At 50.0% G+C, this 17,261-nt stretch overlaps 1 protein-coding gene across 3 annotated transcripts in view; it reads right to left on the minus strand.

Annotated features, from left to right (window-relative positions):
* Positions 1-399: 399 nt before the first annotated feature.
* Positions 400-17,261, minus strand: part of CPLANE1 (ciliogenesis and planar polarity effector complex subunit 1) — a 2,766,109-nt gene continuing 2,749,247 nt past the window's right edge. For all 3 annotated transcript variants that reach the window (XM_078674971.1, XM_078674972.1, XM_078674970.1), the window contains one exon: positions 400-2,172. In XM_078674971.1, the coding sequence (XP_078531097.1) occupies positions 2,026-2,172 (147 nt within the window). In that variant the 3' untranslated portion in view covers positions 400-2,025. The remainder of the gene's footprint in view (positions 2,173-17,261) is intronic.

The raw sequence follows: 17,261 nt of genomic DNA on the forward strand, positions 1-17,261 counted from the left end.
CCTGTTGTCTCTCCTGTATTGCCTCGTATGTTTCTTTATTGTGGTGGCCGGCCCGGTGGGTTGTAGGCCCGTATCTGTGCGCGCCTTCTGTACAATAAAGGTTTAAAAATAAATAAATAAATAAATAAACATCTTGATATTTGTCAGGAATACTCCATCTTCACATGGCCCAGAAAAAGACAACTTTAAGCATGGCTTCCTACTTTTCGCCCTCTTCAGACTTACCAACTACACACAAACAGATGACATTTTTCTGTGAGAAAACCCTGATCAAGTCCCACATGTCCTAAGCTGCCACCCTTCACATGCAATCAACTACAACACGTTACATGATTGGATTTGTTTGTGTGACTTGCTATGGATATTCAGCAACGTGAAAACTCTTTTTTAATACGACACTTTTACTTTTTATGTAGCAAAAGATTTTATTAGGTGCAATATTTTACATCAAGAATAAATTACAAAACGTAGCAAAAAAGAACTGTTTCACATTTAACAACATTCTTTGTGTTTTATAATAAATGTTAACTGAACTAGAACGACAGGAAGTAGCAAAGGCACAATTACAAGAAAACTTGTTCATAAACGATTTAATTGCATTTATAATATTTTAGTAAATTTAATTTACAAAACAGAACGTAAAGTGCATTAGAACATTCTGTACCTTTCTTTTAATTTAAACAATGGTTTTATCAATCTAAGCCATTCGTGTTGATTTGTGCAGGTATCATGTAATTAAAGTTGAGTAGATTTCCAGAAAGGGGGCGTAGCTCTGAGGGCTGCTACGCTTATTTCGGAAACCTGAATTTAAGCCACAGCATCGGTGGTGTTAGAACTATGACATCCTAATCTACCACTTTTACTGGTAAAAAGACTTCATTTAGTGTTCTAATGTTTGGTCAAGTAAATTGCTTAACGCATTTTCTCTAATAGGAATTTCTGAAATGCCTCTTTCTGTGAGCACGCTGCTTTAGGACACCTCTTATTGCACCTATTCTCTGCCAACTGCTAGGGCTGCATTTGTAGTTGTGTCCAGTTTAATATACTCTTCATGGTATACAAAGTAGTGTACGATAGAGACCATAACTTAAAACCGGTTCATCTTTGTTTCTACGAGGAAATTTCTTGCAGCCATCTAGATCAGACCATCTGCTTTTAGCCACGGTTTACACTGTTACAACAAATGTCTGGTCTTTTTAAAATTCCGCCCTGCTTGCTTAACAAATTGCCAGTCTCTAGGAATTCTAAGTTTCCAGACTGTACGCTATTTTAATAACCAGCATAAGATTAATTGTTTCTATTATAAGATCCCTGAGTGTCATCTGTTATTCTAAAGTATTGAAATAGGTTGTTCTTTTTTTAATCTAGTGTTGATGCTTCATTTGGTAGGAGGATTTACAAAAATTAGTCTCGGTTTAAGAGCTAACAGAAGGCTACTCTGAGAGCTCAGAGAACACATGAAAGAATTTTTAAATACATTAGACACACTAGTGTATATTGCCTTTGCTGTTCTAAGTCAGTAAATGAGCAACAAAGAACAAGAATTTAATCCAATAAACGGTGATAGTGAAGGTATGTATAACCCACGGATATGCACTTGTAAGGTTCTCCAAGTATTTCTTTAACAACTGTATCCAAGTGTGTTTCTCATATTTCCTCCAAAAAAACAGATATCTACGAAACAAACAGGAAGAAGTGGAAAAAGAAAACAGCAAGTAAAAATTGCACCGGAATCATTCATATTGATATTTTGAGGTTCTGTTTATCTTCACAAATCATCTAACAATAAGACTTCTTATTTTCAATTAACCACTTTACCTCAGATGGTCCTTAATTCGTGTATTCAAACCAAATCTAAAACATTTGATCCTCTTAGGTAATCAGAGTGGATGAAATTAAAAACAATTTATCAATGAGAAATTATTATGTATCTAAACAGAGTTTTCAACTTTGCAATAGATTTCAAACTGGCGCAAGACGGAAAAAACATTTTCAGAGTCAATTAGAGATTTGTAGCAACATGTCTCAATTACGCTTGTCTTCCACACTTGCAACCATGTCCTCGATCATATTCCAGTCCAATTTGCTTAGAATACTACCAGTGCTTTCAGACATATTGTCGAAATCATTGAGGCTTTGAGCAGAATGTTCCTCCTCTTGAAGCAAAGACCACTAAAAGTAATAAAAGAAATACGAATAATCAGTTACATTATTGTGTCTGTATCAAAAGCATTGCAGAATGAGATCAATAAACAAACGTTATGTGTACACTAAGAAAATCATATGAAATAATAGCTGAGTTTATTCTAATCTCGTTTGCCACTATCCAATATGACACCAACAAACATCATAAAACACCACGAAATAGGTCATCAAGAGACCATTTTGACTCTAGTCCCAGAAGAGCAAGTTACTTACCTTCGCTAACAATATATCTGTAAAAAATATTAGTTAGTTAGATTCCTTACCTTAGAATATCCCCAGGCGTCAGGCTGGATCCGGAAAGTTTTGTGTAGCAGTACCTCTGCGCGTCGGTAGGCATCGGCTGCGGCTCCGCGTCCGTCGTCGTTGGCGCCGGAATGACGTCGGAGTACTCAGACGCCGCCCTCGCGCGCTGACGTCAGTTCTTATACACAGCTTTTCTGCGCCAGAAACGCAGAGCCATGATAAAAACCGACACTGGTGCCATGAAACTAGGGCCCTCAAAGGGATGCACCTTAACCCTAGATATCGGTTTGCAGAACGGGGAGGATGGGTGGGGCGGTAAGGAATCTAACTAAATAATGTTTCTTACAGATATATCGTTACCAAAGATAAGTAACTTGTTCATCCGAAAGAAACACGTTAGTTAGATTCCTTACCTTAGAATAGATACCCCAGCAATACAAACCCCGGTGGTGGGTCTGCAAACCAAGATCACACCAGAAAGTCCTGGAGAACGGAACGGTCAAAGAAGCCATCTCTCTGGACTTGGCTGTCCAGGCAGTAGTATCTAGCAAACGTGTGCAGTGAGGCCCACGTAGCTACCTGACAGATGTCCTGCAAGGGGACTCCCCGACCCAGGGCAGTAGTAGCCGCCGTGGCCCGAGTGGAATGGGCCCTCAGCCCAACAGGAGGCTCCTTCTACGCCAAGGAGTAGTAAATCTTGATGCACAAGACTACCCACCGAGAGATGGTTTGTTTGTGCACCGCCCGTCCCTTCTTAGCGCCCACGTAACCAACAAAGAGCTGGTCATCCACCCGGAACTGGCGTGTGCGGTCCAGATAGAATGAGAGCGCACGTTTTGGGTCCAGACGGTGGAGCCTCTCTTCCTCTTTCGAGGGATGCGGAGGCGGAAAGAAGGTGGGCAAGGTGATAGACTGCCCGATGTGGAAGGCTGTGACTACCTTGGGCAGGAAAGAGGGATGCATTCTTAAAACAACCTTATCCGGATGGACAGAAAGGAAAGGAGGCTTAGAAGAAAGAGCCTGGAGCTCACTCACTCTCCTGGCAGAGGTGACGGCAACCAGGAATGCAGTCTTAAGAGTTAGAAGACGAAGAGGGCAATTGTGAAGTGGCTCGAAAGGAGCGCACATCAAATAAGTCAGAACAAGGTTCAAGTCCCACTGAGGCATCCCGAAAAGAACAGGAGGAAACATGTGAGTAATGCCCTTCAAGAATCTATTTACAACAGGGGACTTGAAAAGAGAAGGCTGATCAGGAATCCTTAAGAAGGCCAAAATGGCAGAGAGGTAGCCCTTGATAGTGCCCACAGCAGAGCCCTGCTGTGCAAGAGAGAGAAGAAAGAGGAGAACCTCTGAAAGAGGGACAGAAAGGGGATCCACAGCCTTTGCTGTGCACCATGCCACAAATTTGTTCCCCCTGCAGGTGTATACCGATTTTGTGGAGGGTCGCCTGGCTGCCAGAATCACATCACAGACTTCAGGAGGCAAGTAAAATGCCCTCAACTGTCGCCGCTCAATCTCCACGCATGGAGGTGGAGACTGGACAGGTTCGGGTGAAGGACCGTCCCCTGCTGCTGCGACAGAAGGTCCTCCCGCAGAGGCAGACGAATCGGGGGATCGACTGACATGCTGAGTAGCTCAGGATACCAGTACCTTCGTGCCCAGTCTGGAGCCACAAGGATGACTTGGGCCCGGTCGCGCCTGATCATCTTCAGCACTCTGGGCAGAAGTGGTATAGGCGGAAAGGCGTACAACAGACCGCAACTCCAATTGTGACGAAAAGCGTCCCCGAGCGAGTGCCACCTTGAAAATTCTCTTCTGTGGCGAATAGATCTAACCAAGGCTCTCCCCACTGCCAAAAAATGCCTTGCGCCACGTCCGAGTTCAGACTATATTCGTGATCCATCATGCACCGATGGCTGAGTTTGTCCGCCCTGGCATTCAGGGAACCTGCCAGGTGTTGAACCACCAGGGTGACGCCCTGCTGTTCCAGCCATTGCCAGAGGCGCAGAGCCTCCTGGCAAAGGGTCCACAACCCCACCCGCCCTGTTTGTTGCAGTACCACATGGTGGTGGTGTTGTCCGTGAACACTTGCACTACACTTCCTCGGACAGAGGAAAGAAATGCCTTCAGTGCAAGCCGGATCGCCCGCAGCTCCAGAAGGTTGATATGGAGCCGGGACTCCGCCGGAGACCAGAGGCCTCTGATCTCCGCCTCTCCAATGTGGCCCCCCCAGCTCAGGAGGGATGCATCCGTCACAACTACGTGCTCCGGTTAGGGTAGGGAGAGGGGTCTGCCGCTGACCCAATCGCGGTCCGTGACCCACCACTGCAACTGTCTCGCAGTGCCCTACGAGATCAGGACGTGGTCAGACAGGTTGCCCTGATGCTGGGCCCACTGAAACTTCAGGTCCCACTGCAGAGCCTGCATCCGCCACCTGGCGTGATGCACCATAAGGATGCAGGAGGCCATCTGCCCCAGAAGCCGCAGCGTCAACCTGACCGAGACCCGGGATAAAGGCTGAAAGATCAGAATCAGAGCCTGAATATCCCGAACCCGCTGTTCGGGAGGATAAACCAGAAACTGCGCCGAATCCAGAACCACTACGATGAAGAGGAGCTTTTGAGAGGGCCAGCAAGTGCAGGAGGTTGGCCATAGTCTGGAGGTGAGCCCACCTTCAACAACCAGTCGTCGAGATAGGGGAAGACTGACACCCCTAATCTGAGCAGATGAGCTGCGACCACCGCCATTACTTTCGTGAACACCCGTGGCTTTCGTGAACACCCGTGGGGCGCTGGTAAGGCCAAAGGGGAGCACGGTGAACTGAAAGTGCTCGTGGCCTACCGTGAACCGCAGGTAGCGCAGGTGGGCCAGCGGAATGTGGATGTGACAATAAGCATCCTGCAAGTCCAACGCTACAATCCAGTCTAGGGCAGCTAAGACCTGAGCCAAAGTCAGCATCTTGAACTTCTCCTTCCGGAGGAAGCCGTTGACGTTCCGCAGGTCCAAGATAGGGCGTAGGTCCCCTTTGCCCTTCTTGGGGACCAGAAAGTAGTGGGAATAACAACCACGACCTACTTCCGGCCCAGGAACGCGCTCGCTGTCCCCCTTGGCCAAGAGGGCCGAGACTTCCTCTTGCAGAAGTTGCAAGTGATCCCCCAACACGCGGTGGTACTGCGGTGGCATGGCAGGAGGGGTCGCCTCGAAGGGACGGGAGTAGCCCCTTCGGACGATTTGCAGCACCCACCTGTCCGATGTGTTGGTGTGCCAGTGGAGGAGGTGATGGCGGATCCTGCCCCCCACTGGCGTCGAATGGGCCTGAAAGCTCGGACTAGAAAGGCTTTGATGAAGGTGCTGCGGGGGTGGATGTGGACTGGCCTCGTCGTTGTCCCCTGGCACCGCCACGGCGGTTACCACGTCCGCCGCCGCGCTGGATGTTAGACTGCGGCCCGTGGCTGGCAGGACATGAAGGGGCGCCCCTTCCTTGGCCATGAAAGGAGCGAAAGGCAGACTGCTGCTGAAGCTGGCCCGAGAGGCCCAAGGACTTGGCCGTAGCCCTGGAGTCCTTGAAGCTTTCAAGCGCATGATCTGCCTTGCCACCAAAGAGGTGGCTGCAATCGAACGGCATGTCCATGAGGGTGTTCTGGACATCAGCCGAGAAGTTGGCGGACCTCAGCCAGGCGTGGCGGCGAACCGCCACCGTTGTTGACATCGCCCTGCCCAGCGAGTCCGTGGTATCCAGCCCACATCGTATGGAATACCGCGCTGCTTCTCGTCCCTCCGGGCACTCTGGCAGCACGGCCGCAACCGTATCCCACAGAGAGTGGGAATAACGGCCCAAAAGACAAGGGGTGTTGACTGACCGCAACCCACAGCTGAGGGAGGAGAACAGTTTCTTGCCAAACTGTTCATACCTTTTGGATTCCCGATCTGGGGGCGCAGTCGGGAATGCGGATTGGGAAGTAGAGGCCTGGATAACCAGGCTCTCGGGGGTGGGGTGGGTGGACAGAAAGCTAGGGTCAGAGCTGGGCGGTGGCGCCTAGCGACGTTCCTATCTACAGGGGGACCTGTAGCGGGCCTGGACCAGGTGCCCAACAGGACGTCCATGAGAGCCTCATTAAATGGCAGTAGAGGCTCCGGAGACCCTGTCTGCGGTTTAAGGACCTCAGTGAGGATGTTAGACCTCACAATTGCGACGGGGAGCGTAAGCGCCAAGGCCTTGGCCGCCCTCGTCAGCACACACTATAAGCAGCCCCCTCCTCCGTAGCCACGGTAGGGGGGGAGACAAAGCCAGTGTCAGGTGAAGTGTCAAGGCCACTGGCTTCCACTAGCTCGTCTGTCCAGTCCTGAAATGACTGACACTCCCGTGTCAGAGGGTCCTCGACCCCTCCCAATCCCCCTCATTCTCCATCTCCTGATATTCAGGGTCAAAGGATGTAGCCAGATCAAAGAAGAATTGCTCCTCAGCCGGCGTTGAATGAGGCGTCGATCGACGCGTGTCCGGCGCTGGATCCGGACCGAGGGAAGGATCAGGGACGGCGCCGTGCGGCGACACCCTGGGGGTCGTCGCCGGCGGGGTCGTAAGGTCGACCAGCGGCGACCCGGATCCGGAACCGTATCCAGCGGGGGCCTGGGGCCAAAGCACCCGGCCCGCATGGACTCCCAGTCGGGGCCACGGGGCCCGGAGGCACTCCCGCGGGACCCGACGGAGGAGAGAGGGACCTCATGGCCATGAGGAAGGCCTCGTCACATTCAGCCCAGGGACCGGCGGGTATGGAGCTGGCGCGGCGCCTGCGGCTCTGGCAGAGCCGCAGAGGCGGTGTCGCCCGAACTTCCGGCCGCATCGTGCGAGCGTCGGGGGGGGGGAGTCGGAAGGGCGATGTCGTCTCTCTGACTTCTTGTGCCTCTTACCTGAGGACTGGGAGCCCGACGAGCTTCGATGACTGTGGCCCCGCGACCGGTCCCTCGACCCCCTGCTGGACCGTGACCAAGAGCGACGCGGGGCCAACTGCCGGAGCTCGAGGCGCTTACGGGACCACTCCCGCCTAGCCTTTGACGTCAAGGCCCGGCAGTCGGGGCATGACCGGTTGTTGTGGTCTGCCCCAGGACAATAGAGGCAGCGGCGGTTGCAGTCAGTACAGGGCTTTAACCCGGGCATCCCTACTGGCACCGAGAGAAAGTTTAGTCAAAAAGTGACTAAGGTACTGCTTTCTCCGAACCTGCGCTTGCTGGTGCGGAAAAAAGAAGAACTGACGTCAGTGCGCAAGGGCGGCGTCTAAGTACTCCAACAACGTCATTCCGGTGCCGCCGCCGACGGACCCGGAGCCGCAGATGACGCCTACCGACGCGCAGAGGTACTGATTGCAAAACTTTCCGGATCCAGCCTGACGCCTGGGGATATTCTAAGGTAAGGAATCTAACTAACGTGTTTCTTTCAGATACGTAAAGCGAGCTCCGGCTCCAAAAGAACCATAAAGAGAGAGAGGGGAAAAGTTGCTTTTGGGAATATCCCATAACAGAGTATTTTCAAGGCCGCCTTTGTCCTCAAGAGGTACACTCTGTTGAGAAGCCTTTCTTCTTGAGAGAAGAAAAGAACAAGTCACTTACCTTTGGCAACAAATTATCTGGCAGAGACAAGATCTAGCTGCAGATTCCTTACCTTTGAATTTCACAGGTGTAGGAAGCTGGCTCTGTATGTACTATACCAAAATAAGGTATAGTGTGCACAGAGTCCAGAAAGTCCTCAGAGGTACAGCAGGGGCTAAATTAGGTACGTACTAACAGCTCTCTTTGTGGTAGAGTGGCTGAGCAGTTAGGCTTATCCGGAGAGTGTTAAGCACTTACTGTATTCACTCAATCAAGGACTGATACACACACTCAGAGACAGAATCCAGACCAATTAAGTATAAAAAAAAAGATATACTTAGATTTTATTTTAGAACCAAGCAGGACTTGGCACAGGTAAGTAAAATACACTTTCAAATGCAAGACTGTTCAAGGAAATGCAGTTGTGGTTAAGTCTGCAGTTGTTACAGGTTTGTGTGACTTTGAAATGCAGTTCGAATTACAAGGGTGAGCTTTGTGGTTTAGGACCAAGGTTCCCCAAGGTCTAGGTGGGCACTCAAGTTGCACCACCAGCAACATTGTGGCGACCGGGTGCAGAGTGCGCCCAATGTTAGCCAATGGGCTAAGGGGTCTTCGCTTAGGGGCTGCAGACAAGTAAAGCTCCTAGGGTTAAGGTCAGCACTGCAGGGGCCCTTGACCAGCACAGGAGCTGCACCACCAGCCGCACTGGGGTGGCCGGGTGCAGGATGCAAAACAGACATTAGGGGCCCTGTGTTTCCCAATAGAGACCTTAGGTTTCACAAAGTTGCTGCAGGCTCAGGCAAGGAGACTTCTTATAGATGACCACTGGTAGGAGAAGTAAGTTGGGATCTTAGGGGAATGCATGGACATCGCGGGTTGGGCTACCCCAGGCCGTGGGAGTTGGGTGCAGGGGTGTCTTTTGGCATCGTGCTTATTTACCAGCTCTAGTCGTGGTTGGAGGGACCCTTTAGGTTAAGGCTGCAGGCATCATCTTGAGGGAGGTATGGGATCACCAGATCACAGGTCTGGATCGCTGGGGGAGAACTCCTTGTGGTGTTGGGCCATTCGAACTCGGACCATGGGTGTTGGGTGCAGAGTGGTCCAGAATCACGGAGTCACTGGAATCCGGAATCTGGAGGGGAGTCTTTGGTTGAGCAAATAAGGTGCTCACAAGAGACCGAGTCTGTTGGAAGGTTGCAGGGCATGTCCTCGGGACCTGGGGGTTGCTGGCTGCTGGACTTGCTGCGGTTCTCGATGTAGGTGGGTCATAGACAGGACAGGTCAGTAGGGCTGGGGTCAAAGCAGTTGGGGTCCTCTTCTCCTTCCTGGGTCAGCACTCTCTTTGATCCTCCTTTCTTCCACTTATTTGAAGAGTCAAGGTTCAGAGTTGCCCCTAAATACAAAATTTAGGGGAGTTAAAGGTGTGCAGGTCAGAACTAATGGGCCCCTTACTTGGGTGGGTACACCCCCTATTATGCCACCCTCCAGTGGGAGGGGCAATGAGCCTCTTCCTAATTGCCTGAGTCCCCCTATCTTCAAGATGGAGGGGACTGAGGGGTGTGCTTCACTTCACCTCCCCCACCTGAAGGGTGGGGTTGGCAAAGGTGGGCACACCTCTCTTCCTAGCATGGATTTCCCGACGATTCTCCCGCCCAAAGTGGGGTCCAGAACCGGTAGGAACCAGTTGCTGGGAGCAGCAAAAGACAGGTTCAGCATCCAAAGGCGGCATGCCTTTGAAGCTTCCCCTTTTGTGGACACAGCCCATCCTGGGGGAGGAGGCATGACACCTCTTCCCAGGATGGGCTGTGTTTCTGGACCCAGAGAGCGAAAGCTCTCTACCCAGGGGAGCGAATAGTACGAAAGGGGTGAATGGGGGGACCAGGGCTAGCAAGTAGGTACACACCACCATTATGGTATGGTGATAACTACTCTCATGGAACATGAGAGGTATGAATGCCCCCTGCAAACGCCAGAAGATCTGGAAATATCTCACAGACCAACACTATGATATAATTGCACTACAAGAGACCCACCTCAAGAGATCCGAAGATCATAGATTAAAACACAAGGCATATCCGCTAATATATAAATCCTCTTCCTCCACAAAACACAATAGAGTGGCCCTACTCTTTCACTCCTCACTCAAATTCCAACCAGAAGATTACAAAACTGATAGGGATGGGAGTAAAGTACTAGTGAAAGGTTGAATTCGAGAGAAGCATTGTAGAATTGTGTCAGTATATGCACCTAATACTAACCAGGTGACGTTCATAAACAACACTTTGTCCCTATTGGGGGGATTCGCAAGGGGAGACATAATCTTGATGGGGACTTCAACCTCACTTGGCACCCAGGGACTGACAGCATGCACCCAAATAGGGAGCTTCCTGAAACAAGTGAAACACGTCATCCAGGAAATATGTCTGATGGCCACCTTCAACAAACAGAGAGCTGCGGAAAGGTTGAGTCTGAGAATGGGAACTGAAAACATTAGAACACACACACACAAGGCTAACCCCACGCTAGCACTCCAAAGAAAGGTCACAGCCTTGAAAGGGAAACTACTGGCGATCTACTCTAATAGAGCGGACTGACACTGCTACGTCCTAAGCAGACATCATAGGCCCAGGGCATTAAAGTGGGATCACACTTAGTCCAACAGTTACGAATCAAGAGAGAGAAGGAATATATTGGAGACATACAAAACCCTTCCGGGATACAGACACGGGAAGACTCCGGGAAAGCACGCACATTTAGGGACTTCTACTGCACATTATACACAGCTGACCAACCCAACCTACAGGCGCAAGCAGATTACCTTAATGCAATGGAAATCCCACAGGTCACTTCATCCCAGAATGAACAATTGGGTGCACCCATAACTGAGGAGGTGGTGCGTCTCACACTCAGGGTCTGAAGCAGCACAAATCTCAGGGCCCAAATGGCCTGAACTCACAATTCTATAAAACCTTCAGCGCAGAATTATTCCCCCACTTGATCCCCCTTTTTAGTTATATTGCAAACACCCAGCAGTTGACACACACTTTGCGGGAAGCACCTATCACTGCAATTCCCAAAATAGGGAAAGACCCACAGCAATGCAGTTCTTATCATCCCATAGCGCTTCCCAATTTAGATGCCAAGCTATACTCTAAAATATTGGCTACACGCTTAGAAGACCTGATGCCGAGTCTGGTTCACCTGGACCAATCCAGCTTCATTAAGGGCAGACAAACGCAGAATGTACGCTGGATAATATGTTAATAGAAACAACTGTTATGGTATGTGATCACTGCACACTGTAATTCCTTTGTGTATTAATCTATGCTCACTCTTCAAATTCAAAAAGCAAAAAGTAGAGGAGAACAAATTTTTCACGAGTATCCTTCTGTCTTCGTCATATTTTTTGTACGTCAAATTAAGTTATCCTGAACGACTGAAATGTATACCATTCTAGTAATAATCATCATGTGAGTAGTGGGAAGGGCCATCAGGCACGCAGGGCAATATACTTAATAGAAAATACTACTAAAAAGCAGGTTCCCACAGTTCTTCTCGGCTTAGACGCCGAGAAGGCGTTTGATCGGGTGGACTGGCCATTCCTCTTTCAGGCCCTTCAGAGGTTTGGCTTCTGCTCAATATTTATAAATATGATAAGGCCAACTATGCACCCCCAGGGGCCAAAATCCTAGACAATGGAGTAAGCTTGGATCCTTTTTTACTGGGGAGGAGGACAAGACTGGGATGCCTGCTATCTCCAGTTCTCTTTGCACTTAGCATTGAACCCTTAGCCGCAAACATTAGAGAGAACCCGATTAATAGGGGAATTGAATTTGGATCTGACGAAATAAACTCTCTCTGTTCGCAGACGACATACTATTGAAACTTTCAGACCCGCAGGGCTTTCTAACACTGCCAGAGGGGCTGGAAAGCTGGGCTCCGCATTAACATATCAACATCGTTCCTCCTCAACCTGACCTTAGCGGAAGCAGAGCTGGGTACCCTAGTGGCCACATTCCTGTTCCAGTGGGCCAAGAAAGAGCTGAAATACCTAGGTATAAAATTAACCCCCAAAATCTCAGTGCTATTTGCAGCTAACTACCCCCCGCTCCTACGCTAGCTGCAAGCTGATCGCAAGCGGTGGGCGCCACTGTACCTGTCCTGGATTGGGAGAATACATGCCATTAAGATGGTAGTTTTCCTGAAATTTTTGCACCTACTTCAGAGTCTACCCAACGACCTAGAAAAAGGTTTCCTACAGGGAGTCCGCACGCTCTTTAAAAAATGTATCTGGCAAAATAAAACACCAAGCCTCCGCTTCAATCTCCTTTGAGACATGGAAGGTGGGGGGATGCCTTACCCTAGCTGACATTTTCCATAATTGGGATACATTAACTTTTGAACGCTGCCAAAGCGACTTCATCCTCTCAAACAAGAAATACTTCCACTACCTCCAATTGCGCCACTGGGTCCTACAAGCCAGCATTAGAGAAGGGGCGACAAGGGAACTTACCACACTAGAACGCTTTGTGAAGGGGGCAGGGGTAGTCAAAGGGGCCATCTCCTTCCCTACTGAACGCTGTCCCTCTACGTCCCAGGTGCCATTGTCAATGCCACGCCTGGAATGGGCACGTCTCTGGGGACCACGTTGGATATCTGCTCTGCATGTGACAGTCCGCAAGAGTGTGTCGCGCTCCGCGCGCGCCGACTGTGTAGGCGTACTTGGCGTTCTCTTAGGCGGCAGGTCTCCAAAATTGAGCCCTCGGCTCCAAGGCTCGAGTAGGCCCGCCACTTGAGGGACCTAGACCTTTGGGCGCCGGCAGTTTGTGGCGGCGGGAGTCGTCAGAAGACGTCCCACTTGCCTTCGGGAGTGTTCCCCTGCCCCGGGGAGTCAGATGTTATTGCAGGATAGACGGTAAGGGGATAGGGTTCACGGAGCTAGAGGATCACGCGGCCACTTTGCTCCGGCTCTTGGCCACACCCCCGGCAGGGGCATTCTTTAAATCGAAGGGCACCACAGTAAACTGGAAGAACAAGTTACTGACCTTCAGCACCGATAAATCTGTAAGAAACATAGGTTAGTTTTAGATTCCTTACCTTAGAATTACCCCCAGGCGTCAGACTGGACCTGGAAAGCTTTTCATCAGCAGTACCTCTGCTCGTTGGAAGGTGGTGTTGGTCGGCCCCGTGTCCGTCGTTGGCATTGTGGTCACCGGGATGACGTTGCGGTAGCTACTTAGATGCCGCCATTGCGTGCTGACGTCAGTCTTGTACACAGCTTTCTGCGCCAGAAACGCAGAGCCATAAAAGACACTGACCACAGGTGCACAAAACTAGGGCCCTGAAAGGATGTCCTTAACCCTAGAAATCAGTTTGCAGAACTGGGAGATGAGTGGGGCGGTAAGGAATCTATAACTTAACTATGATTCTTACAGATATATCATTACCGAAGGTAAGTAACTTGTTCATCTGAAAGAAACAGTTAGCTATAGATTCTTTACCCAGAAAGTCCTGGAGAACAGAACGGCCTAAGAAGCTGTCTCTTCGGACTCTTTGGCAGTAGTGTTTTGTAACCGTGTGCAGTGATTCCCACATAGCTGCCTGACAGGTGTCATGAAGAGGAACTCCTCGTACCAAAGTAGTAGTGGCTGCATTCGCCCTGGTGGAATGGGCGCGGAGCCCCACTGGAGGTTCCTTTTTAGCCAGAGAATAGCAGGCTTTAATACACCAAACGACCCATCTAGAAATGGTCCGCTTGTGTAAGGCCCAACCTTTCTTTGCGCCCACCTAGCCAACAAAAAGTTGGTCATCCACCCAGAACTGTTTTGTGTTATCCACAAGTTTTGGGTCCAGACGGTGGAGCCTCTTTAGAAGGATGCGTAGGCAGAAAGAAGGTGGGCAAAGTGATTGTTTGCCCGATGTGAAAGAAAGTGACCACCTTGGGAATAAAGGATGGACAAGTCCTAAGGACAACCTTGTTTGGGTGTACAGCCAGAAAAGGAGTGTTGGATGAAAGAGCCTTGAGCTCACTCACTCTTTTAGCAGATGTGATGGCCACCAGGAATGCAGTCTTAAGAGTTAAAAGTCTTAAAGGACAGTTGTGAAGCGGCTCAAAGGGAGCGCACATCAAATAGGTCAAGACCAGATTCAAGTCCCACTGAGGCATAACGAAAGGAATAGGTGGAAAGAGGTGAGTTATGCCTGTTAACAAATGATTAACAACCGGGGACTTGAAAAGAGAAGGCTGATCAGGAAGCCGAAGAAAGGCAGAAATGGCTGAAAAATAGCCCATGATAGTGCCCAGAGCAGAGTCCTGCTGGGCTAAAGAAAGGAGGAACAAGAGAACCTCAGAAAGAGTGGCAAAATGGGTATCCACAGCCTTTGCTGTGCACCATGCCAAAAATTTGTTCCATCTGCAGGCGTATACTGTCTTAGTGAAGGGATGCCTGGCTGCCAAGATTACATAACATACCCGCATGTTGATTACCACTGCTGTGGTCTGTGGTCTGTGCTCTGCATGTGACAGTCCGCAAGAGTGTGTCGCGCTCCGCGCGCGCCGACTGTGTAGGCCGTACTTGGCGTTCTCTTAGGCGGCAGGTCTCCAAAATTGAGCCCTCGGCTCCAAGGCTCGAGTAGGCCCGCCACTTGAGGGACCTAGACCTTTGGGCGCCGGCAGTTTGTGGCGGCGGGAGTCGGCAGAAGACGTCCCACTTGCCTTCGGGCGTGTTCCCCTGCCCCGGGGAGTCAGATGTTATTGCATGATAGACGGTAAGGGGATAGGGTTCACGGAGCTAGAGGATCACACGGCCACTTTGCTCCGGCTCTTGGCCACACCCCGGCAGGGGCATTCTTTAAATCGAAGGGCACCACAGTAAACTGGAAGAACAAGTTACTTACCTTCAGTACCGATAAATCTGTAAGAAACATAGGTTAGTTTTAGATTCCTTACCTTAGAATTACCCCCAGGCGTCAGACTGGACCTGGAAAGCTTTTCATCAGCAGTACCTCTGCTCGTTGGAAGGTGGCGTTGGTCGGCTCCGTGTCCGTCGTTGGCATTGTGGTCACCGGGATGACATTGCGGTAGCTACTTAGATGCCGCCATTGCGTGCTGACGTCAGTCTTGTACACAGCATTCTGCGCCAGAAACACAGAGCCATAAAAGACACTGACCACAGGTGCACAAAACTAGGGTCCTGAAAGGATGTCCTTAACCCTAGAAATCAGTTTGCAGAACTGGGAGATGAGTGGGGCGGTAAGGAATCTATAACTTAACTATGATTCTTACAGATATATCATTACCAAAGGTAAGTAACTTGTTCATCTGAAAGAAACAGTTAGCTATAGATTCTTTACCTTAGAATAGATACCCCAGCAATACCAACCCCGGAGGTGGGTCTGAAAACCGTTTTTACACCAGAAAGTCCTGGAGAACAGAACGGCCTAAGAAGCTGTCTCTTCGGACTCTTCGGCAGTAGTGTTTTGTAACCGTGTGCAGTGATTCCCACATAGCTGCCTGACAGGTGTCATGAAGAGGAACTCCTCGTACCAAAGTAGTAGTGGCTGCATTCGCCCTGGTGGAATGGGCGCGGAGCCCCACTGGAGGTTCCTTTTTAGCCAGAGAATAGCAGGCTTTAATACACCAAACGACCCATCTAGAAATGGTCCGCTTGTGTAAGGCCCAACCTTTCTTTGCGCCCACCTAGCCAACAAAAAGTTGGTCATCCACCCAGAACTGTTTTGTGTTATCCACACGTTTTGGGTCCAGACGGTGGAGCCTATCTTCCTCTTTAGAAGGATGCGTAGGCAGAAAGAAGGTGGGCAAAGTGATTGTTTGCCCGATGTGAAAGAAAGTGACCACCTTGGGAATAAAGGATGGACAAGTCCTAAGGACAACCTTGTCTGGGTGTACAGCCAGAAAAGGAGGTTTGGATGAAAGAGCCTTGAGCTCACTCACTCTTTTAGCAGATGTGATGGCCACCAGGAATGCAGTCTTAAGAGTTAAAAGTCCTAAAGGACAGTTGTGAAGCGGCTCAAAGGGAGCGCACATCAAATAGGTCAAGACCAGATTCAAGTCCCACTGAGGCATAACGAAAGGAATAGGTGGAAAGAGGTGAGTTATGCCTGTTAACAAATGATTAACAACCGGGGACTTGAAAAGAGAAGGCTGATCAGGAAGCCGAAGAAAGGCAGAAATGGCTGAAAAATAGCCCATGATAGTGCCCAGAGCAGAGTCCTGCTGGGCTAAAGAAAGGAGGAACAAGAGAACCTCAGAGAGAGTGGCAAAATGGGTATCCACAGCCTTTGCGGTGCACCATGCCAAAAATTTGATCCATCTGCAGGCGTATACTGTCTTAGTGAAGGGATGCCTGGCTGCCAAGATTGCATAACAAACATCGGGAGGCAGGTCAAATGAAGTCAACTGACGCCACTCAATCTCCACGCAAGGAGGTGAGGTCTGGACAGGTTCGGGTAGAGGACCGTCCCCTGCTGCTGCGACAGAAGATCCTCCTGAAGATGCAGTCCGATCGGAGGATCGATGGCCATGCTGAGCAGATCAGGATACCAGACTCTTTGTGCCCAATCCAGAGCCACAAGTATCACTTGGGCCCGGTCAAGCTTGATGTTCTTTAGCACTCTGGGCAGAAGTGGAAGGGGCGGAAAGGTGTGCAACAGACTGCAATTCCACTCATGACGAAAAGCGTCCCAGAGCGAGTGCTGCCTTGGAAATTCCAACGTGCAGAATTGCTGACATTGCGCGCTCCCTTCGGTTACGAATATATCTAACCAAGGCTCTCCCCACTTTTGAAAGTGACCTTGCACCACCTCGGAGGGAAGACGCCATTTGTGATCCATTATGCACCTGCGGCTGAGTTCGTCCTCCCTGGTGTTCAGGGAAACTGCCAGGTGTTAACCACCAGGGATATGTCCTGATGTTCCAGCCATGTGCAGAGGCGGAGGGCCGCTTGACATAGGGTCCACGACCCTATCCCGCCTTGTTTGTTGTAGTACCACATGACGGTGGTGTTGTCTGTGAACACCTGCACTACTCTTTCCCGGATAGAGGGAAGGAATGTTTTCAGTGCTAGCCAGATCGCTCACAGCTACAGAAGGTTGATCTTGAGCCCGGACTCCGCCGGAGACCAGAGACCTCTGATCCCTGTCTCTACCATGTCGCCGCCCCATCCCAGAAGGAATGCGTCTGTCACCACTGTGTGTTCTGGTTAGGGAAG

The sequence above is a fragment of the Lissotriton helveticus genome, chromosome 2_1, assembly GCF_964261635.1.
Source record: "Lissotriton helveticus chromosome 2_1, aLisHel1.1, whole genome shotgun sequence".
In the NCBI taxonomy this organism is placed as follows: Eukaryota; Metazoa; Chordata; class Amphibia; order Caudata; family Salamandridae; genus Lissotriton; species Lissotriton helveticus.